This window comes from Hetaerina americana, unplaced genomic scaffold (genome assembly GCF_022747635.1).
Source record: "Hetaerina americana unplaced genomic scaffold, ioHetAmer1.1.p SCAF_4, whole genome shotgun sequence".
Lineage (NCBI taxonomy): Eukaryota > Metazoa > Arthropoda > Insecta > Odonata > Calopterygidae > Hetaerina > Hetaerina americana.
Window position 1 is genome coordinate 92,291,112 of NW_027286985.1, and position 22,848 is coordinate 92,313,959.

A 22,848-nucleotide genomic window follows, 5' to 3' on the forward strand; every position below is an offset into this window, starting at 1 on the left:
ATGGGTCTGGAGATGTGAAATAATGAGTTTATCCTTCAGGGTGTATTAATAGGTAGTATTGATAGGCGACTGAGGTAGGTTTTAGGAAAGTTTGCTATTTTGAAATAATAGATCATGAAATTGAGCCAAAAATAACATTTTATACATGTATTATCCAACGAAGGTTGATGGAATTTTTTACCACTGAGTGAAAAATATTCATGATAACCATTGCATTCACTGTGTTCAAAGTTATGCATTAAAAAATGAATATGAATTAAAAACTATTTTATCCTGAATGAACCTGGCTTGCTTTTTTAAAAAACCCATTCTTATTGTTATTCGTTTTGTGTTCTCAAGTTTTAACTGTATATTGTTGAGTACCTTTATGAGTAAGTAACTTTTCAGTTGTTCTTTGAGGAAATGGCTATAATTAATTTGAGTACTTAACCTTATATTGGAATACTACCTTGATCAAAAAGTTCCCGGAATAACCACCGTGTGGCGCTCCCATCGTTCCGATTTGAGTTCTGTTTTTTTTGTTAAATTGGTACATCTGTTGTTGATATTCCCTTTAAATCTTAGTGTCATAACTTGACATTTGCAAAAGTTACGTAGCCAAGAGTACACCTATCTCTGTGTGTGTTGGCGATTTTTTACAATTGCAGAAATGGATTTAAATTTGCAACAACGAACTTGTATTAAATTTTGCATAAAAAACGGATTTAGTGGCGCACGGACGTTGGAAATGTTGGAAAAGTGTTTCGGCAACGATTCTCTAAAAAAAACGGTCGTTTACCAGTGGCACGAGCGATTCAGAAGTGGTCGTGAGTCAATCGAAGATGATGAACGCAGTGGCAGACCATCGACATCGAAAGTCGGTGAAAAAATTGATAAAGTAAAAGAAATGTTGGTCAATAACCGCAAATTAACCATCAGAGAAATAGCGGAGGACTTGAACATTGCCTATGGATCCGCCCAAGACATTGTGGTTAATGATTTGGGTTTCCGTCGTGTAGCAGCAAAGTTGGTGCCAAAAGACCTCAATTTCATGCAAAAAAGAGACCGTGTTGACGTCGCAAAAGACATGATTTGCGAGGCTGAATCCGATCCCACATTCATCAAAAGGATCATTACTGGAGACGAGACGTGGGTTTATGAGTACGACACGCAATCCAGACATCAGGCAAGTGAATGGCGTTCACCAAATGAGCCGAGACCAAAAAAACCCACGTCGTTTTCAGTCAAAAAAGAAGGCAATGCTGACGGTTTTCATGGATTACAACGGTGTAGTGCATCATGAATTTTTGCCAGAAGGCCAGACAGTAAACAAAGAGTATTATTTGGGCGTTATGAGACGTTTGCGTGAAGCAATTCGCCGAAAGAGACCAGAAATGTGGGCAGAAAACTCGTGGATTTTGCACCATAATAACGCACCGTCGCACAGTGCTATCATTATTCGTAATTTTTTGACGAAAAATGCAACAAATACCATCCAACAGCCACCGAATTCACCTGATTTGGCTCCCTGTGACTTCTTTCTGTTCAATCGCGTTAAAAAACCATTACGGGGAACGCGTTTTAGCAGCCGAGAGGAAGTAATGGAAAAATCGCAGGAAGCACTGATGGACATACCGAAAACCGAATATAAAAAATGTTTCGAGGATTGGATCAAGCGCTGGCATAAGTGTGTTGCAGTCGATGGGGATTACTTTGAAGGGGACAATATAGATTTAGATGAATAAACTTGTATTTTTAATTTTCTGAATAAATTCCGGGAAATTTTTGATCAAGGTAGTATGTACTTAAAACTTAACTTATACTTTTCCTTTTCAACAATCATTGTGATCAATCTGAAATGTGTAAATTACATTCATACTGATTTTACAATTTGTATCTTCATATATGCGCAGTAAATCTCAAATACTGCAACAGGTGTAAGATGGATTTAACCCAAAGGTGTATCCATTCAATGATATTTATTCTGTAAATATTATTATGGAATTTGTAGTCCTAAATGTTTAAATTCTTTACTCCAGTAGGTAGTAATCTTGGAAGTGTCTTAAGAATGACCATGAATATAATGAACCCAAATTTACAAACATTCAACTAAAATCATTAAAATTAAGAGTTAAGAACATTCAACTTTGAAATGAAAGTTGATGAGGCATATTCTCAAGATGATTATATTAAAGTATAAATGATTTTATGTGGCCAATACCACAATAATCACTCTTGTGTGTTTGCTTGGTTGGTGATTAGAATGGCATTAAGACTCTTAGCAACTTGATGGCTTCAATGGTGGAAGGCATTGAATGATAAATACCAAAGTAAAATGCTGCAGCTTTTAGAAATGGCTTTAAACTGAAATGTGTATAGTTTTGAGTGAATTTTATTCTCTTGGTACCATAAATTTTGATTTTTAAGTTTTATTGTGTGCAAAAAATTTCTTGTCTTTGAAATAAGTTGCTCAATTGGTCCATTTCTTGTCATAATTGTTCAGGCCTACCTGTACCTCGTGGTGCTTCGATTCCATCCCTGGGACTCTCCAACAAAGCAGTTTATGAAGGCCATGAGGAAAAGACCACAGGAAAGAATGAATACCCTGAGCCTTACTTCACTCCTGTGGATCTCTATGGTATCTCATTGACGGAAATCAGAATTCCTCCTATGTTCTCTTGAAGTTTCAATTGCATAGGAATCAATACCCTTCTCTTGAGCCCTTCTTATGGGCTGTAAATGAATTTTACACTTTAACCATTCATTTTAACTATTGTTATGGAAATCAATGGAATATTGTTATTCCTTTGTGTTATAACCTACATATGATGGCCTCAATTCCAAAAATGGTAACTCATCCACAAATGAATGGCCATGCAAAAATCCTGTTTATAACATACACATTTTCTTTGCTTACTTTGCTCATAAATTTTACCTCTCAAAGCACTTCTTTCAGGATTTGCTTCTGTATTTCAAAGATGCCAACTGGCTTAGAATCAGTGGGAATGCACTAAATTTCATTGTATTTCCAATGTGATGATGTAACACAAAATTACTTGTTCTGCATTGCCATGTTTGATACAAGGCAGTCTGTCTGGTCAGTTATGTTCAGTCAAAGGTATTCTTTTTGACGTGAATGTAATTTACATATAAAGGGACTCAGGCATGTTTAGAGAGGAATCTTAGCCTCAGCTCACATTCGTGTATTTTCCTTGCCCCCTGGCATAATTACTTGAGAGCCTAGGGTTATTGGGGGAGCATTATATCAAGTTGAATGCCATTAAATCGGTGCTATTTGGAATTGAGTGACTTTTTGAAACAGTAAATAAAACTAATTTTTATATGAAACAAATATTAATGTTAGACATTAAATTGGGTGGAGTCTAAGACTTAATGACATCAGTTTTATTTGCTGATGGCTATTTTATTGTATAATTTTATGCACATCAATGCACAATATTTTTAATTCTACAATAAATGTCAATTATTTTCTATGGCCCATGGTAATTAGTTTGCAAAGGAAATTTGGCAATTCTGCAGTGAAACATTCATCTGAAGAAATGTGAAATTGCCCAACAGGAACTAAGAGAGTACAAATAGGTCATCGCATGTTTAGTCTATGGCAGGAGGCCTTATGATTTGACTCCACAAAATTCATATTTCTTCAAAAAATTAAATCTTCACCATGCTCACGAGGTTCAGTAACATGTTTAACCAGAGCATTGTTTTTTTAGTTTCTCCACTAGTTTTCCCATTTAAAAAATTATTAAAAAATGTAAACTTGGTGTTTATTTTATTTACCTCACTACATATGCTTGCATCCAGAGATGACTTTGTAGTAACATTTCCTAATTCTCTACATAATTTAGAGCCTCCCACTGAAGAGCATTTGATGCAGAACACGCTGTGGCCAGAGGTGCAGAAGCTCTATGGACATGGTTATGAAATATTCTGCATGGCAGCATCCCATGACGGCTCCACTCTTGCTTCAGCTTGCAAATCCACATCTCTTCAGCATGCTTCAATAATTCTGTGGTAGGATAAATTGCTTTTAAATAAGTGGAATCCACAAATCATTTTATCCATACTTCTAACAAATTCATATTTTTTCTAAACCATTTTTCTTAGTTGGGAGTCAGTGTGTATTCTGTTTGCTACCTTTTAATTCTAATTACCAATCAGAACTACAAATATTTATTGTGATGCACAATAAGAGACTCTCCCAATCTAGGTTTGCCACCACTTAGGGAGGAACTATTGAATTTATGGTGAAAAATTAAAGGAAAACTTTACAGCTTAAAATTTAAGATGGAAAATATTGTGGTCCCAGCTAATCTGCATATGGGTAATTTATGTATTATATAAGGTGCTTCAGTGTCTAAATGTAGGGATAGTCTCAAATATATACTACCTTGATCAAAAATTTCCCGGAATTTATTCAGAAAATTAAAAATACAAGTTTATTCATCTAAATCTATATTGTCCCCTTCAAAGTAATCCCCATCGACTGCAACACACTTATGCCAGCGCTTGATCCAATCCTCGAAACATTTTTTATATTCGGTTTTCGGTATGTCCATCAGTGCTTCCTGCGATTTTTCCATTACTTCCTCTCGGCTGCTAAAACGCGTTCCCCGTAATGGTTTTTTAACGCGATTGAACAGAAAGAAGTCACAGGGAGCCAAATCAGGTGAATTCGGTGGCTGTTGGATGGTATTTGTTGCATTTTTCGTCAAAAAATTACGAATAATGATAGCACTGTGCGACGGTGCGTTATCATGGTGCAAAATCCACGAGTTTTCTGCCCACATTTCTGGTCTCTTTCGGCGAATTGCTTCACGCAAACGTCTCATAACGCCCAAATAATACTCTTTGTTTACTGTCTGGCCTTCTGGCAAAAATTCATGATGCACTACACCGTTGTAATCCATGAAAACCGTCAGCATTGCCTTCTTTTTTGACTGAAAACGACGTGGTTTTTTTGGTCTCGGCTCATTTGGTGAACGCCATTCACTTGCCTGATGTCTGGATTGCGTGTCGTACTCATAAACCCACGTTTCGTCTCCAGTAATGATCCTTTTGATGAATGTGGGATCGGATTCAGCCTCGCAAATCATGTCTTTTGCGACGTCAACACGGTCTCTTTTTTGCATGAAATTGAGGTCTTTTGGCACCAACTTTGCTGCTACACGACGGAAACCCAAATCATTAACCACAATGTCTTGGGCGGATCCATAGGCAATGTTCAAGTCCTCCGCTATTTCTCTGATGGTTAATTTGCGGTTATTGACCAACATTTCTTTTACTTTATCAATTTTTTCACCGACTTTCGATGTCGATGGTCTGCCACTGCGTTCATCATCTTCGATTGACTCACGACCACTTCTGAACCGCTCGTGCCACTGGTAAACGACCGTTTTTTTTAGAGAATCGTTGCCGAAACACTTTTCCAACATTTCCAACGTCCGTGCGCCACTAAATCCGTTTTTTACGCAAAATTTAATACAAGTTCGTTGTTGCAAATTTAAATCCATTTCTGCAATTGTAAAAAATCGCCAACACACACAGAGATAGATGTACTCTTGGCTACGTAACTTTTGCAAATGTCAAGTTATGACACTAAGATTTAAAGGGAATATCAACAACAGATGTACCAATTTAACAAAAAAAACAGAACTCAAATCGGAACGATGGGAGCGCCACACGGTGGTTATTCCGGGAACTTTTTGATCAAGGTAGTATTTCCTCTGCTTTAATCATTATGAGATATCGTATGCCAGCGGAAAATAAGGTCTTACAGATCCTGTGATATCAGATATTGATGAAACAGTTAAGACATTAGTTAACCATCATATTTCCTTGCCACTGAATAAATTATTTTCCTTATCAGTTTTTAAAAATACATACTTGTCATATTTAACCTAACAGTTTTTCCAATTGTTCTCTAGATGTTAAATTCTTATGATTAAGACAGGGAAAAAAATGTGGATAATTTCTCAAGTGTTGATGCCATCCTGGTGTGTTTGCCAAGGGTAAGTTAAAATGAATCTTTTTTGCATAATATCATGGAAGTGCCATGATGATAAAATTTTAAAACACATCTTGTTCTGCTTACCTATTTGTTATTTATTTACAATGAATTGCCCGACTTGAGTATCATCATCATTTACATCTAATAAATGTTCAGTAAATGGAGTTAATATATGTATATACATGTATGTGCACTGGTGAGGATGGGAGGGTTAAGGAACTCGAGTGGACACACTGAGATATACATAGTTATCTCTCCTAGGGAGTTTCTTGGAAAAAGTTGGGAAGGGAAGAGAAATCTAAGGTACGGTGCTAGGATAGGGGATATCTATTGACAGGGAAAGAATGGTGAATGTCATTCAAAATCAACATAGTTAAATAAGTACATATACTATTTTCTTTCATTATATTACCTCCTATTTTTCTAGTGCATCCAGGCAGTGGCCTATGTCATTGACATGGAATGTTTTTGCTTAGAATATCAATTGTCTCTCTTGTATCAGATGCTTAGTTTTTAGCTCGATTTTTTTATTGTTGTTATGGAAACATTTCATGGTCATTAACAATAATATTTGAGGGTTCTAAAATATATTATTAAAATTTTTGTTTAAAGAGCACCCTTGATTTTATTTTGTCTTGTTGTATGAAACAATTTTGGCCACAGAAGTTAAACTTCTTTTGTTCATATATTGTTAAACTTATTTTAGTGCATTTTGAGATAAAATTTATTTAAATATATGTATTTTTTTATATTCTACTGCTATGTTAGTAGTCTGATATTACAGCTAGTTGTTTCATTTTTGTATTCTACCTTTTAAAGGTACATTTTGGATGTCCCTAACGACTTTTTACTTTTCTTCATACCTTCAACCTGTGTTCATGTTGTGTTAAAAGCTGATTCTTCCTTTATCTTCCCTGTTTGTCTAACATTCTCTCTTTGACCACAATCGTCAATATCCCTATGCCTTCATAATTTTAAATAATTTCAGGGATGCAAAATCTTGGAAATTAGTGCAAAAGCTTGAATCACACTCTTTGACTGTGACACAGATGGCCTTTTCCCCCGACGACAAATATCTGCTTTCTGTCTCCCGTGATCGAAGGTGGAGCATTTTTCAAAAAAATGGCAATGGAGCTGGAGATTCCAGTAAGTACTTTCAGATTTTATATGTATTAGTGAACTTTTTTAAAATTATAATACTAATTTCATAATGGTATGATAATCTCAATATGCTGTTACTAAAAAAACTGGTATTGTTGTTTCTAGTAAAATAAGTAAATAAAAGTGTCTATACCCTTTGACAAATTTGAATAATAGGGAAGAAATAGGGTATTTTCATGGACAGAGCCATTGACAGGATTCAGAAAATTTGCTCCATTTATAAGCAAGTTATGTGATGTGAGCATATGGTAAAAATATTTGTTAATATTGAATATATATATTGTTTTTAACCAAGTATTGAAATCTCAATCCTAAAAATTATGATTTTTGAAATATCCAAAAGGTATGATTATGAAAAATAGGGACATTTCCTTCCTTTCAGTGCTTTCAAATATGTTTGTCTTGCGATTGACTCATGAGGTGTCTACTATGAGTCTTGACGTGCTTTAGCTGATGGAAAGTTGACATGAAACTCGTGGTGTTGCTGAAGTGGGATTAAAAGGACTCACTGTACTTTTGACACTCAAAAGAGCTCCTTATTCCTACATGCTTAAAATTGAGATAAAGTTTACTTTAGATAATCTCTTGTTGAAGTTTTCCTTATAGTCAGAGGCATGATCACTCTGCAAACTAATGTTTAAGATAGGCAGCTCACAGGCAGTGACCAAAGAGAGATTTGCACACCTTCTGCTGTGGCGCTCAGTTTGGCATCTCTAAATGCATATGCAAGTGGGAGGATAGGTTTTAAGAAACTAGACTCATTACTGTCAGCCTCCAACATATATACAGTCAAACTTCAGCAAAACAGGGTGCTTCAAATGAGAAAAATTCTCCTTGTTAATTTTTAATTTGTGTGGCACTTAAAAGGGTAAACATCAAATTAAAACTTTGGTATTGGAATAAAAATAAGGTGAAGTGGATGGTCACTTTTAGTGTTGAGCTATTCTATATGACATGCCGTTAAATCAATGAATAGGTCTTTGCTGCATGACTTGTTATTATGTACAACAGTAATCAACCCTATGATCGGTTTGGTAGGTGATGGTAAAATTCACCTGGCACTAAGCCCAACGTCATGTGGAATTCACTCATCAGGGAAGGGGACCAATTCCTTTCCCTGTGCTGGCTATGGTTTCCCAGGAAGATCTGGTACCCGAAAAATTACAAAGCTTGTGTGGAGCTGAGGGTGTCCAGAGAGGCTAGCCTGGAAATCAAACCCAGGTCCTCTGGTCAGTGTTCTAACACTCTACCCGTGGACTACTGTGCCCCACATTGTTATTATATATATATATTTTTTAAGGTAATCTACCGGTTAAGATAGGTTTTTGGATGGACACAACTACCAAACAAATATTTTATTACTCCTAACTAAACACAAAATCCATCATCCTACTCTATATCAGGTCCCTCTTCATCTCTGAGTACTTTCTTCCTCCCTTCATCCCGTCCAACATCCGCGTGGTAATAGCCACCACGTAAGCGACACACAACGAAGACTGCGGTCCTCATTTCAACCACGAACAAATTACTAACTTGTAGATGTAGTAGCTGTATGCTATCGCTCAAACTCAGGTTAGACTGAGAAATGACCAATACACGCATTAATATTTCAACAAAATTTGAAAAAAAACAAATATAAATTGTTATGACTTATTTAAATACATATTTAAGTACCTTGCAAACCCGTCAGTACCCGCCAGGGAGTGTGGCAGGGGCCTAATACACACCAGACTAATTTTGACCTGAATATGACACTACCGCTGTCGGATAATGCTATTCTTATCCCTTATCGTTCGTGGAAAAAAGGACATCTTAAATCTATCTGTTCTAAGCCTAATCTCTCTACCTTTATTGAGATAAAATCTCCTACCGTAGTACGATATAATTATAATACCTTAAATATAATTATAATACATTTTATATATATATATATATTTTTTTTTTAAGGTAATCTACCGGTTAAGGTAGGTTTTTGGATGGACACAACCACCGAACCAACATTTTATTAATCCTAACAAAACACAAAATCCATCATCCTACTCTATATCAGGTCCCTCTTCATCTCTGAGTACCTTCTTCCTCCTTTCATCCCGTCCAACATCCCTATTCTGTTCCTTCCCTTTCCTCTTTTGCCCAAAATTCTACCCTCTATCACAGCCTTCAACATCCCACTGCCGATCAACACCCCCTTCATCCACTTTTCCTGCCTCCATAGGATTGCTCCCAACAAACCCCTCTCTTCACCCACCATACCAAGTACTTCCTCATTTGTTTTCTTCTCTGTCCATTTCACCTTCTCCATTCTTTTCCACACCCACATTTCAAAAGCCTCCAATCTACGTCTATCCTCCTGCTTCAATGACCACATTTCCGCACCGTACATAGCCACGCTCCATATCAAAGTTTTTACGAGTCTTTTCTTAACATCCTTACTCAGAGTCCCCGTCATCAACTCCCTCCTCCTTGTGAAAGCCTCTTTGCCTAGCGCAATTCTTCTCCTCACGTCCCTACTACTTTGACCGTGTTGGTCCAAAACACTACCGAGATACGTAAACTGCTCTACCTGCTCTAGTTTTTGCCCTCCTATTTTAATGTTAAGCTTGGCCTTTTTCTTTCTAGAAAATCGCATAACCTTTGTTTTATTAATATTGATTCTCTTCCCATACCTTTCGCACTGAATTTCCAATTCACTCAGCAATGCTTGCAGCCCCTTGGCTGACTGACAAACTAAAGCTTGGTCATCAGCAAACCTAACTGATTTTACGAATTCCCCGCCCACCTTCATTCCTACCTCCATGTCTTCCCATGCCTCTTTAATCATTTCCTCTGCATACAGGTTGAACAGCAACGGTGATAATGGGCAACCCTGCCTTACACCCCTTCCTAACACTGCCCATCCGGACTCCCCGTTTCCCACCCGCACCTGAGCAGTCTGAGATATGTACAGGTTGCGGATTAGCCTCCTTTCCCTCCAATCTATTCCTATTTTCTGCAATATACTCATTAGTTTTTCCCAACTCACTCTATCAAGCGCTTTTTCGAAATCTACGAAACAGGCAAATACCTCCTCGTTGTGTTCTATATTCCTCTCGATTAATAATCTCATTACTGCAATGGCATCATGCGTACCTCTCCCCTTCCTAAACCCAAACTGATCATCCCCTAAGTAATCATTTGCCCTACTCTCTATCCTTTTGTTTATAATCCTGAGAACAACTTTAGCTGCGTGGGATATCAAACCAATTGTCCTATAGTCCTCACATGACGTGGCCTTTACCTTTTTCGGAATAGGAACTAACACTGATTTCACGAAATCTTCCGGCCAGATTCCTTCCTCATAGATACTACGAATCAGCCCATATAGCCTCTTCCTCCCACATTTTCCTAAACCTTTCAGTAGTTCCGCAGGAATGTTATCCACCCACATGGCCTTCTTTAGTTTCATCTCCCTTAATGCCCTTTCTATCTCATCATAAAGTATGCCTGGACCTAAGCTATCTTCCTCTGCGTCATGTTCCGTTTCTATGTCTAACTTTGTTGGTCTATGCTCTTCATCATACAGTTCTTCTATATACTCCTTCCATCTATCTTGGATCTTTCCTGTGCCAACTATTATCTTACCCGGCTTATCTCTAACTGTTGGCATAGATGTTCCCTTCTTTCTTCCCGATAAAGATTTAACCTTGCTGTATAGCGCAACAATTTCACCCTTCCTCTGCAGACTTCCCATATCCTCGCACTGCGTCTTCCACCATGCTTCTTTTGCTTTATTTGTTTCCCGCCTCAATTTATTGTTCAATTCTTTGTACTTCATTTTGCCTTATTCTGTATTCATATTCTTCCATTTTCTCCGCTCATCCATCTTTGTAATCATCTCATCCGTGATCCATGGTTTCCTAGTCCTTTTAGCGTTAACGGTTCCAATAGTGTCTTTTGTGGCTTTAGACAACCCCTTCTTGATCATTTCCCATTTTTCTTCAATAGTACTAAGCCCTTTACCATCCTCCATGATTTTCTCTACCGCCTGTTTGTATTCCTTCCTTTTCAACCCATTTAATGCTTCTACATTCCATTTTCTAACTCGCCGCCCCTGCCTTATCTTTTTGAAACGTACGCTACATTTCATAACAACTAAATTGTGGTCTGAGTCCGCATCCGCTCCCGGGAAGCTGTGGGAATTTATCACAGTATTCCTAAACCTGTGTCTAACCAGGATATAATCTAGCTGATATCTTCCTGAGTCACCTGGCATTTTCCATGTATACCTGCGTCTTTTGTGGTGTCTAAACCAAGTGTTGGTGATGACTAACCCCTGTCTTCTGCAGAACTCAACTGCTTTCTCCCCGCGGTCATTCCTCATGCCTAAACCGTAGTCCCCCACCTCATCACCATCTCTTCCTTCGCCTACCGTCGCATTCCAATCCCCCATCACTATCAAATGTTTCCCTGCAGGAACACACGCGATCATGTCCTCTAACTGATCGTATATCCTATCGACCTCTTCTTCCTTATGGTTGCTCGGTGGCATGTATACCTGAATAATAAATAAGTTCGTCGGTTCTGCTTTTGTCTCCACTAGTAGTATTCTATCCGTTACCTGCTCTATGTTGACTACGCTTCTCCCTACCTCTTCATTTAATAAAATGGCAACCCCTCGTTGGCTCTCGTCCCCACCGCTGTATATTATTCTATACTTATCACTCCAGTAATCCCCGCTATCTTTCCATCTCACCTCGCATAGACCTAAAATACGAGGGTCATCCGGAAAGTAGTACCCGTTCGTGCCGCATTAAGTGCTGACGACGCGAGTAGCCGCTGGACGAGGTCAGATAGCTTCAGTGGCTTGTCTGCCTTCTCTGAGCCAAGTTGCGTGACGCTAGCATTGCCTGTGTTGTTTCTGTGATTGTTTACAATGTTTAAAAAAATTGAGAACGCCGCCAGTTGTGAAGTGAGGGCAGTGATTAAATTCCTCAATGCAAGAAACGTTCGCCCATGTGATATTCATCGCCAATTAAAGGAGGTGTATGGAGACAATGTAATGGACGAGTCGTCTGTTCGGCGGTGGTGTCGCAACTTCAACATGGGGAGGGGGAACACACACGACGATGAGCGTTCGGAGAGACCGTCTGTCATTACAGACCAACTGGTGAGCTCAGTTGACGAATTCGTGAGGAACGATCGGCGCGTCACAATTGATGACATCTGTGAGCATTTTCCCAATGTTTCTCGAACAATTGTTCATGAAATTGTTAAACACCATCTGCATTATGCAAAAATTTGTGCAAGATGGGTCCCTCGCGTATCTCAATGAGCTGGCGGCGAAGGACTATGCAGCAGGAATACACAAACTTGTCACACGTTATGACAAATGCCTTAATTTGCTTGGAGATTATGTTGAGAAGTAGTTTAAAGTATCCTCTTTCAAATAAAATTTTTTATGTTTGTTAATATTTACTTTTGTGTCTTTATTTCACGAACGGGTACTACTTTCCGGATGACCCTCGTATCTATATTTCCCCTTTCCATCTCTCGCTTAACATTCTCCAATTTCCCTGTCCTCATCATTGTCCTAATATTCCATGATCCTATTCTAACTAATTTGGTCTTCTTCTCCTGCGTCTTCTGTCCTGCTGCTGCTGGTTTTCCCTTGCAAGGGTTTCGTGGGATGACGACCGCGGAAGCCTTGCCTCCCCCGCTGCCGGGCACGACACACGGCCGATTGGGCCGAGCCCCGTGGTTGCCAGGACTCAAATTATCTCTATTGTCCATCATATTTTTCTAGGGAATGATAATTGAGGTGGTTTCCCGTTGCCTTCCTCAATAGTGTTTTTAACGTGACACCATCACTTACTGGCCGCCCCACTGGGGTCAGACGCCATTGCAGTCGCCTCACTGAGGAACAGACGCTGCGTGGACTACCTTTCGTCTGGCTCCTAACCTTTGACCTATCTGGCATGGGTGACCCTACCAGGAGCAATAATTATTACTCCCGCCAGCACAGCTCTAGGGGTCATCGGAACGCACAAGCCCTTCCACCACGTCAAGGTTGTAGTCCGGGGAGGGTGTTATTATATATGGAATATAAATAGCTAGCCAAGAATGTGCCCTTAACGGAAAAAATTGTGTCCCATTTGATTTCTTATTTGTCAAATAAGGATCATTTGGTATCTCAAATAAAGTATTATTGATCCATAGGAAATAAATCCTTTGCTCACCCCTCACAATTAGAATTAATGGTAAAAGACCTAAATTGCTTATAATAAATTATTGGAAAAACAAGTATCTCCATTGACTCCCAAATATTTATATTAACTAAATTTTAAAAAAAACCTGACAAGGTAATGCATGTACTTTAAGAGGCAGCAACTAAAAGCATGAAAAAAGAAGTTTAATTTGCAGTAAATTTGTTCCTTTGAGGTTAGTTTTTATTGATGTTATCAATTTGCTAGGTTTTTAGTACATTATGGTTATGTTGTTTCACAAGCATCAGATCGTTTTTGCATACTTTTATGCTTAATAAAGGTATTCAACCACATAGCCACTTCTGGACACTCGTATGCAGGCTGGCAGAGTATTTGGTAACATTACGAACTCATAGGGTCATCTCAAATGGCGGTCTTGTCTTTTTCAAATCTACAAGCAGCTGTGTCAGAATGCCCAAGTATGGCAACAAGAGTCCCGCGAATTTTTAAGTGGGTTTCACATGAAAGATCTACCATCATGATGTTTTCCAGTGGGATTTTGGGGCAATGTTCATTCACCAAATTCTATTATCAGTTTTTTGGTATTTTCTGAAGAGTATTCTGATGTGAAAGAACATGGTGCTTGGGCAGAGGTCTGACAAGTGAGAATTCTGAGAAATTTGCTATGGAAAATAAATAAAACCAACTGACTAAGCACAGTCTATTTCCAAAGATCTGTAAAAAAATATCCTTCCTAAAAGTATGTCACCCTTGCATACATGTTTGTGCTGCTAAGTTCATGATCTGTTTGTAAAATCTCATTGAGTTAGAGTTGATACTTACTCATTCAGAAAGAAATATTGCGTAAGCTAGTAAAAAGTTCACAATGATTAGTTTTGAGTTACACCACTAATTTAGTGTTTCAATTGTAAAGGGCACCAACAGAATTAAATTTTTGAGTTACTGGAAATTCAGCTCATAATAGGAGATGTTAGCAGTATTGGAAGTTCAGCTGTATAGCCTATACATTTATTGTACATTGTTATTTAAACTATGAGGTGCCAATACTTGTACTAGATAAATTATTATGGTGAAATCCTAATTTTAGAATTTCCTTGAAGAGGCATTTGAATCTGAAATCAAGTGAATCACCCTAGGGGAGATTATATTTTATTATTATTTATTTGGTCCTGCAAAAACTTTCTGAAATCCCTGAATGAGAATATGGGCACCCAGAATACCAATTACATTGAATTAGTTACAAAGAAACTGTTGCTATTTCATAATCCACTATTAAAAATAGATATTGAAATCCACTCGCCCCAAGACAATAATTCGATTTATTCAAAGTGGCTGTATGAATTAATTTTACCCTAAGTCCTTCATATCTAATTTACAATTATCTTAATTTTCCCAAAAAATAATACATTTCTTATGTCCATGAATTGAATTGAGTTCTATGTGCATAGTTATCAATAATCTAGACAATAAGCATTCATTTGTCTGCTAAGGAATGTTATATTCCATGTACATACGATAACTCCTTTTGAATGGTGAGTTCTGATTTCATACACAGAAAAGTCCAGATCTCGAACACCATAGATGCTGGTGGAATTACCCATTATCACTTCGTAACTATTTCTGATGATAACCTTCTATTGAGCTATGCAGTTATGAGAAATTAATCATTATATTTGCAAATATGTAATGTTTACCCGGAAAGTTAGGCATTGGCCGCATTAAATTGCCCTTTTGTTTTCATATTTCTTTAGATGGTCACACATTGCATTTTTTTGACTGACAGATTTCTTGGCATAAATAGAATGATCATCATGGTTTTCTCAGACTCTTTAAGTTCAAGCATTTTTAATGACTGTCCTGTACATATGAGAGTTATTATGTTACTAGTTTTTCAGCTAGCATTTCTTTTTGCCTATCTTAATCTCAGTTACTGTATACTTGGTATATGTATCCCTTCACTATAAAGGATGATGAGTGTACCTGGCTTAATCCTTCAGTGTAGCTGCTTTTTTACTTTTCTTTTTGTCAAAAAGGCTTATCATGGCCTATCTTTTTGCTTCAGGATCAGTACAAATAGTCTTATTCTCATTTATTTCATATTATTTTCTTATTTCAGTGGATTAAATTGTCTTTTTAACAATTTCCCTATTTAAGTTCCTTATTTATTATGCTAATTTCATCTTTTCTTTCTATTATTTCTGTCACAGCCAAAAATTTATCTTAGATGCCTTTTTTCAGTTTCTCCTCACTTACAGTTGCCTTTGTGGCTTTCAGTATACCTCGCTTAACTCACTGTTGGTCACACACAGTATGAGATTTCCTCTCTCTTATTTTTATTGTGTGCATACTTGGTAAGCAAGACGGTGAGGGAGGTGGGGAGAGAGGCACTCTTAACTTCATCCAGCTGGCTTTTAAACTGCGCATTAGTTCACTAACATCTTATGATGGAGAAGATTTAGTTTATTAGAATTAGTGTAGAATAATTGTTCCAGACTATTACATTCCAAGGGTTAGGCTTCTTCTCTTCACATGATCTGTAATGTTAGTTTTTTAATAACAATCATTGGGAAGATTTTCTTTTCATTAAAAGGGTATCTTCTTTGCATTGCAAACTATGACTTTGGTTAGAACAGCGAGTCACTGGAAGAAGCTTATTGAATTACCTGTACTAAAAATTTTAGGTTAACTATATTTAATCAAATACATAGTTTTCCGTTAATGTTGGTACAATATAGTGATTTCTGAAAAAGACGTACTTGTCTGGAGAGTCGCGCATAAAATAGTTTTAAATAAACATTCTCCAATCACTTTTCTTGTTATTCCTAAAAACACGCTTTGGAGCTGCAGTAGTCCAATACCATGAAGTCTCTAAAGATAATAACGGCCAAAATCGAGGCTGTGAAAAATGTGGAAGTGACAGTAAGAATGGAAAGAGTATGGCTGGGATTGATTCTTCCCGTACTATAGGGATGGCATCATGTGAACAGAAGTCTGATTCCAGTAATTTAAAAGCTGACATGGTTGAAAATATTGGTGGCCATGGAGTGATGACTCATGTTGGAAGACACAAACATAATTCATGGACCACTTATCAGCAGCCCCTTCATACCACTGTATATACTAGGAAACACAACATTGTAGCTCATCTTTCAGGAGTAAAACCAGTGGCAAGGAATACAAAATCAGTGTCAGTTACTTGGAAGTTCTTTTTTCCAAAATCCTATGATACAAGATATTTTATAATACATAAATATTTAATTAGCAAAAATGTATCGAAACTATAAATGTTCCGAGGGATTGTAATAACAAACTTCAATGAGTTTAGTGCAGTGTACTTTGCCTGGGTAGAGTAATCTTAGTGTGTAAGCATAGAAGAGTTATGACAAGATGATGATGGAACTACTCCAAAATATCTGTCTGGGGCTCCAATGTCTATGATAATTTCCTTATTGTTACAGGCACTTGAGGTTTGATGACAGTGAGAAGGAAACACAAATCATGGTGAATCTGACATGAATAAAGACATTTGTTTGATGACTTTGCTGCCTAGTGCACAGCTAACTATCATAATGGTTAACATGCCACATTTTATGAAATGTCCGAAGCTTCTCAAAGTCAAGTTTAAGTTTTTATGAATGTGTTACAATAAAACCTGCAAAGTACAGAATAAAAGTATGCCTTTGTAGATGACCACATGCTTTTTACCCAATTAACCTATAAACACATGCATACTTGCTGGCCAGCTGGTTGATGGTCCCCACTGTGTTGACAACAGCATTGTAGTACAGTGAAATGTATTGTAAGCCTCATCCTGGAGTTATCAAACAGGGCGAAGGTTAAATTGCAGATTGAAGCTCTTACATTATTGGGAGTCTTTTTAACAGTGATTTTGAAAATGTATTATTACCCCCATCATACGGTGGTAGGAGAAATCATGTCAGTAAAATTAGAGAGATTAAATGTAGAACAGATAGATTTAAGATATCATTTTTTTCTACGATCGATAGGGGATCATATTATCATTTTCCGACAGCAGTAGGGTCATGTTCAGGTACAAATTAGTCTGGTGTGTTTCGTCCCCTGCCACACACCCTAGCAGCGGCTTGCAGGCTACATAAATAAATAAAACAAAGGAATCCATTTTAGGCAGTTACTTGACCAATTTCATTAGCAAAAATCTCATGGAGACTGAAATCACTGAAGAAGTATTGTGGTAAAATAAGGCAGTTACTTTACCACAGTTTCATTAGCAAAATATGTCATGGAGATTGAAACCACTGAAGAAGTATTGCATTAAAATAAGAAAGATCCATCTGAATGTCTCTTATGTAGAAGAATACTGTGTAGTGACATATTTGCATTTGCACCCACTGATGAAATAGCTTCCTATGTCCCAAAAGAATGTGTTACTTCTGCTGTCTGTATGTAATATGTTTAATCTTAAGTATTGATGTTTTTCAGGTGAAATTTACAGACTGGTAGCATTGAGCCCTAAGACAGCTCACTCCAGGATCATCTGGTCTTGCTCATGGTCGTATGACTCCAAGCACTTTGTTACTTGCTCCCGTGAGGGAAAGGCTATTGTCTGGGGAATGTGCCCTGAGAAAGAGTGGAACAATCCAAAAATGTGGCCTTTAAAATTATCTGACTCTGTGACAGCTGCTGCATTTGCAACTCATTCAGCTTATGGAGATGATAGCAGAGGGTATTTGATTGCTCTTGGAACAGAAGGGGGTTTGATTTACATCTACACTTGGCAGCCTACAGAGGAAAACGAGATTGAGAAGAGCTGGAAGCACCTAAGTACTTTAAACAATGAGTATCCTTTGAAACCAAGTTGATAATGAAAATTTTTCCACCCAATATACACAATTTGTGAAAAAGTTCCTAACTATTTCAAAAACTCAAAAAAATATCGGAGCCAAAGAAGTTGTCGGAAAGTTTTACTGATATATTTGCATGAATATGACATTAGAATTATATGCCATGTATATAAATATACATCAGGGTACATGCACCAAGAAGAAATGGTTATTTTTCATTTAAATAATGTTAAATTATTTTGTTTGGGGAAAGGCTTATTTGGCAGTGGAATAAGTAGTGTGTATCTTACTATTTACTAAATACGTTTTGTTTAGTTGTAGTCAAAAGCCTGCTTTCATTAAGTAGAAACACTTTAAGGGAAAATATATTCAGAATTGTCAATTATTTCAATTTAAAGGTTTGGCACACAAAAATTCAAACTAGACATTTTTTGGCATTGTTTAATGTGCAGTTTTAAATCAACCACCAAACATTTTTTTTTCAATCATGATAAACTTGAGGTGTACTATGTTCTTCCACCATTCCTTAGAACCAATAATATTCCTGAATAAAATAGAAATATTATAATCCACGTTTTTTGTCCTCCAATGGTCAGCCTTCAACAATTGCTTAAAAAATTGTGATAGTAAGGAAATCACTAATTTGGGTACAAAATCATGTGTTGCCGTTTCATATGGTGTGGAAGTTTTCGTTTCGATGTATGAATGTAGTAATTAGTTACTTTTTAACATTCAATCTTAAAAAAATGTCTATGCTAAGTAAGGAATAAGTAAGGTATATTTCAAAATCTTGTATGAGATTTCAGTGAGCATGCAAATACATTATTTGTTATCATAATATTACACATTGATTTCAATTTGGCCGAAAGATTAAAATTTTAGATTCAGTAGCCACGCATTTCTCAAAAGTTTTCAATATAATATCCTTAACTAGCATACAGAACTTCCCATCATAAAACTGTAAGAAGACTCGCTTTCCGTCCAATCAACAAAACTTGTCACGATATACGGAATTTCCAGTTTGCCAGCTGTGGTGATGATCACATTGTTAAGATTTATAATGTCACCTTATAACTGTAAAACCTTTTCTGGTGAATAAATTCATTCTCTGTTGTCACTATTTATTTTGATTCGCCCTACTAATATGTACATCTATAATTTACATGACTTCACACATGCACACAAATCGATGATGCACATTCGAGTCCTTTATATCCCTGAAAAAACTAAGCTTCTGATGCATCTACGCGTCGGCAGTTGATTTTGGCTTCGCCTAGTGGAATACACAAAAAAAGTATAAACATTGGTCTACTTTCTAAGAAATACACACACACACAAAGGTAATACTTACTGGTTTGGGTGCTAAACTTTTAAAAGTGGCATTAATATCCTGTTGGCAGTTTTCATACGCCATACCCACTCCAAATCCTGTACCAAATATAATGGGCCATTTTCTTCCTGAAATAATGAGACTTACAGTAACAGCTACCACAAGGCAAACACAAACTTCATTAGTACCTAATTCCACTTACGTTTAAACAATACTAATGAAAAGGCAGTTCCAACAACTATTCCACCAGCTGTAAGGGAAGAATAAACCAAAATCATTCAATATACTCATCATATAATAGTGTCATTATAAAATGTGAATATGCCGGTTTTTGTTAAGCGGCCATAAAAAAGCTGTAACCTATTAATTTCTAATTCGTAATCGAAACTTCTGAAAACAAGAGGAAAATTATTCCAAGTAATACACAAACCAAATTTTATGAGGGCATCGGTTATACACCTATCCCACTTTTTTCCTAATTCATCCTCGCTTCTGCTAGCCATTTTCGGAGAAGTCGATTGTTGAGATGTAGAAAAGTTCTACATTACAAATGCAGAGGGCAATACAATCGCTATATTCGTGATTCATTTGTATTTAGCGCTTAACTCGAACACCGTTTTTGGCGGAACTTGTTTTCATTGAATATTATGGTAACATTTATAGCCTTTCGTGATTTCTAGTGTTATTAATTTTCAAAATAAAAGAAAATCAGTTGTGCCAGGGTTGTTTTTCAGTTCTTTTACTATCTATGTTCTCGGTGCAATTCTTTGATGAAACACAGTTTCCTTTTATTGGATAGATTAAGGCTCAACTTTATTTAGGAAGACAATAATTTCACTATCCAGCGGGAAAATGTAAGTAATACAGGTAATTTTCGTATTTGACAAATATTTGAGCTTTTATCTTTTGAAGCGTTTCAGTTTTTGAAAGCTGTTTACTTAATCATGTGTGCAGCATTTTACCTACTGTTGCACATTTCTAATTATAATGACATATATTTTTGGAAATTGTTTTTAAAAATATCTGGTTTATAATTTTTAGCACATGTAATGGATAACTAACATATATCTATAAGTAAATAGTGATAGTCGTTATAAGTGAATGGCATTTTGAAATCGAGCTCCTAGCTGTAGTGAAAGTAAAACTCGAAGATAAACATTTCTTTTAATATGTGTTCTACACCATAATAGACCAATCTTTGTCGTTTCCCTGTAACATATGATCCATGAAAATCTTTAACATTTTATGGCTTTCATTGAATTTGGACCACACTTGTAACTATTTTTATTCTTGAATAATTAATTTATAAAATTCCAAAAGTGTCATTTTTGAGCAATTTACAGATGTAGACCAGTTAATTATAAAAATGTCATAGTGATAATTATTATTTTAGCTTCTAAGATATGAATGGAGAAAATAGCTCTCATTTAGTTACATATTTTTACTGCCTCTTGGCTTCAATCACTCACAATATTGGATTAATTTTCTTCCAAATTCTCTTTCTCTCTCAATCCTTTCTCTTCCCTTTCTACAATATAATTGCTTTTAATTTGAAATTTTAATTGGGTCTTAAAAATTATATCATGTGTAACTTATTTGTATTTTATTGGTCTGGGCTAATCTCTTCCAATGTTTGAAATAGAATTTAAAAAGTGCTTACTTTGCTTTTTTAATTCTCAAAAAGCCTGTTTATATCATTGGGTGATAGTTTATCTCAAGCTATGCTGAACATCCTGTTTCCTCACTCCTTCACATTCTTTGTCTCTTTTGCTTATATCTAAGTCATCACCCATTCTCTGAGCACTCATTGCAAAGGACCAGTGTCCCAAAGATTCACGGGCAAGAGTAACTTATGATGCTGCAACAACTGATGTGCTATACATTTGTACTTGTAAATTTATATGTTAGTGTTTTATTAATATGCCTAACAATATTGATTTAAAGTTTTTAAGTGTTGGCATATTTTTATTATTAATTATTTTTACAATATATTTCCAATAATGGGGAATGATTGGTCATCCCTATATTATGAAGGTCTTCCCAAAAATGTTATTTTGTGTGTATTAATTTTGAGCCTACATTTAGGGAGATGCAACATGGCATATTCTTACACTGCTAATTTTGCTCATTGGTAATTAGTAATCCCTGAAACACTTTGTGTGTCAAAATATGTCGGTTAATACAGTATTGAAACAGAAAAATTGAATATTAATATGATAGGTAACCTACCAATTAAGGTAGGTTTTGGCATGGAAACATACAGCAAAACAGTATAGCAACAATAATTCCCTTACGATTATGGTTATGTCCTCTAACTGATTGTGTATCCCATCGACTTCTTCTTCCCTATGTTTGCTTGGTGGCATGTATACCTAAACAATGACCAAGTTCATTGGTTCTGCTTTTACCTCTACTAGTAATATTCTACCTGGTGCTTGCTCTAAGTTGACTATTCTTCATCCTACCTTTTATTTAACATTATGGCAACCCCTTGCTGGCTCTCATCTCCTGCACTGTATGTTACTCTATAGCTATTACTCCAGTACTACACCTTGCCATTCTTCCATATCGCATCACACATACCGAAAACAGTTATATTTCCCCTCTCCATCTCTTGTGTTGTATTCTCTAGTGTTCCTGTCTTCAACATTATGCTAACATTCCATGTCCCTATTCTAACTAATTGGGTACTTTTCTGCATCTTCTGTGCTACTGCTGTTTATTTTTTGCTGTGCAAGGATTATGTGAGGTGACAACAAAGGAAGCCTTAGCCTCCCCACTGCTGAACATGACTCATGGCCAATTGTGCTGAGTCCCCTAGATACCATGACATATTTTCTCTGTATTGCCCATCATGGCATTTTTGTGATGAATAATTGAGGTGGTTTCCCACTGCCCTCCTCAGTAGTATTTTTAACATGACATCATAAATCAATGGGATCAGATGCCTTTGCAGTTGCTTCACTGAGGAACAGATGCTGTGTAGTAACTAACTTTCCTCTTGTTTGTACACTTTGTCCCTACCTGAAGCAAATATCTTGGCTCCCTTTAGCACAACTCTAGGGGTCATCAGCCCTTTGACCTTGTCTATGTTTTTTTCCATGGTGAGAAGAAGACTATAAATGACACTGAGAAATGTATAATATGAGAAATATTCGGAGCTAGAGGAACAGTCAGTCAGTTTCTATGACTCCTCAAAACATGGAATATATATGCAGCCATGAATGATAAAGATGCTCAAAGCATATGTTGAATTTTGAGAGTGGCCAGATGTGATCCAGACTTTACTTCTAAGCCTCCTTAGTTTCACTAGTTGTAGTG

At 36.7% G+C, this 22,848-nt stretch overlaps 2 protein-coding genes across 2 annotated transcripts in view; one reads left to right on the forward strand and one right to left on the reverse strand.

Annotated features, from left to right (window-relative positions):
* The window catches only part of Elp2 (elongator complex protein 2), a 40,906-nt gene extending 21,605 nt beyond the window's left edge, over nucleotides 1-19,301 (forward strand). The window contains exons 9-13 of the mRNA XM_071590727.1: nucleotides 2,483-2,617; nucleotides 3,849-4,014; nucleotides 6,999-7,156; nucleotides 17,836-18,193; nucleotides 19,139-19,301. Coding sequence (XP_071446828.1) covers nucleotides 2,483-2,617; nucleotides 3,849-4,014; nucleotides 6,999-7,156; nucleotides 17,836-18,193; nucleotides 19,139-19,271 — 950 coding nt within the window. The 3' untranslated portion in view covers nucleotides 19,272-19,301. The remainder of the gene's footprint in view (nucleotides 1-2,482; nucleotides 2,618-3,848; nucleotides 4,015-6,998; nucleotides 7,157-17,835; nucleotides 18,194-19,138) is intronic.
* LOC139692146 (MICOS complex subunit Mic10-like) lies at nucleotides 19,302-20,062 on the reverse strand. Its single transcript, XM_071590203.1, has 4 exons — nucleotides 19,958-20,062; nucleotides 19,730-19,777; nucleotides 19,549-19,655; nucleotides 19,302-19,470 (listed from the first exon to the last, which is right to left on the reverse strand). Exons 1-4 carry the CDS (start codon nucleotides 20,028-20,030, stop codon nucleotides 19,441-19,443), a joined length of 258 nt encoding a protein of 85 aa, XP_071446304.1. The 5' UTR covers nucleotides 20,031-20,062; the 3' UTR covers nucleotides 19,302-19,440.
* Nucleotides 20,063-22,848: the final 2,786 nt, after the last annotated feature.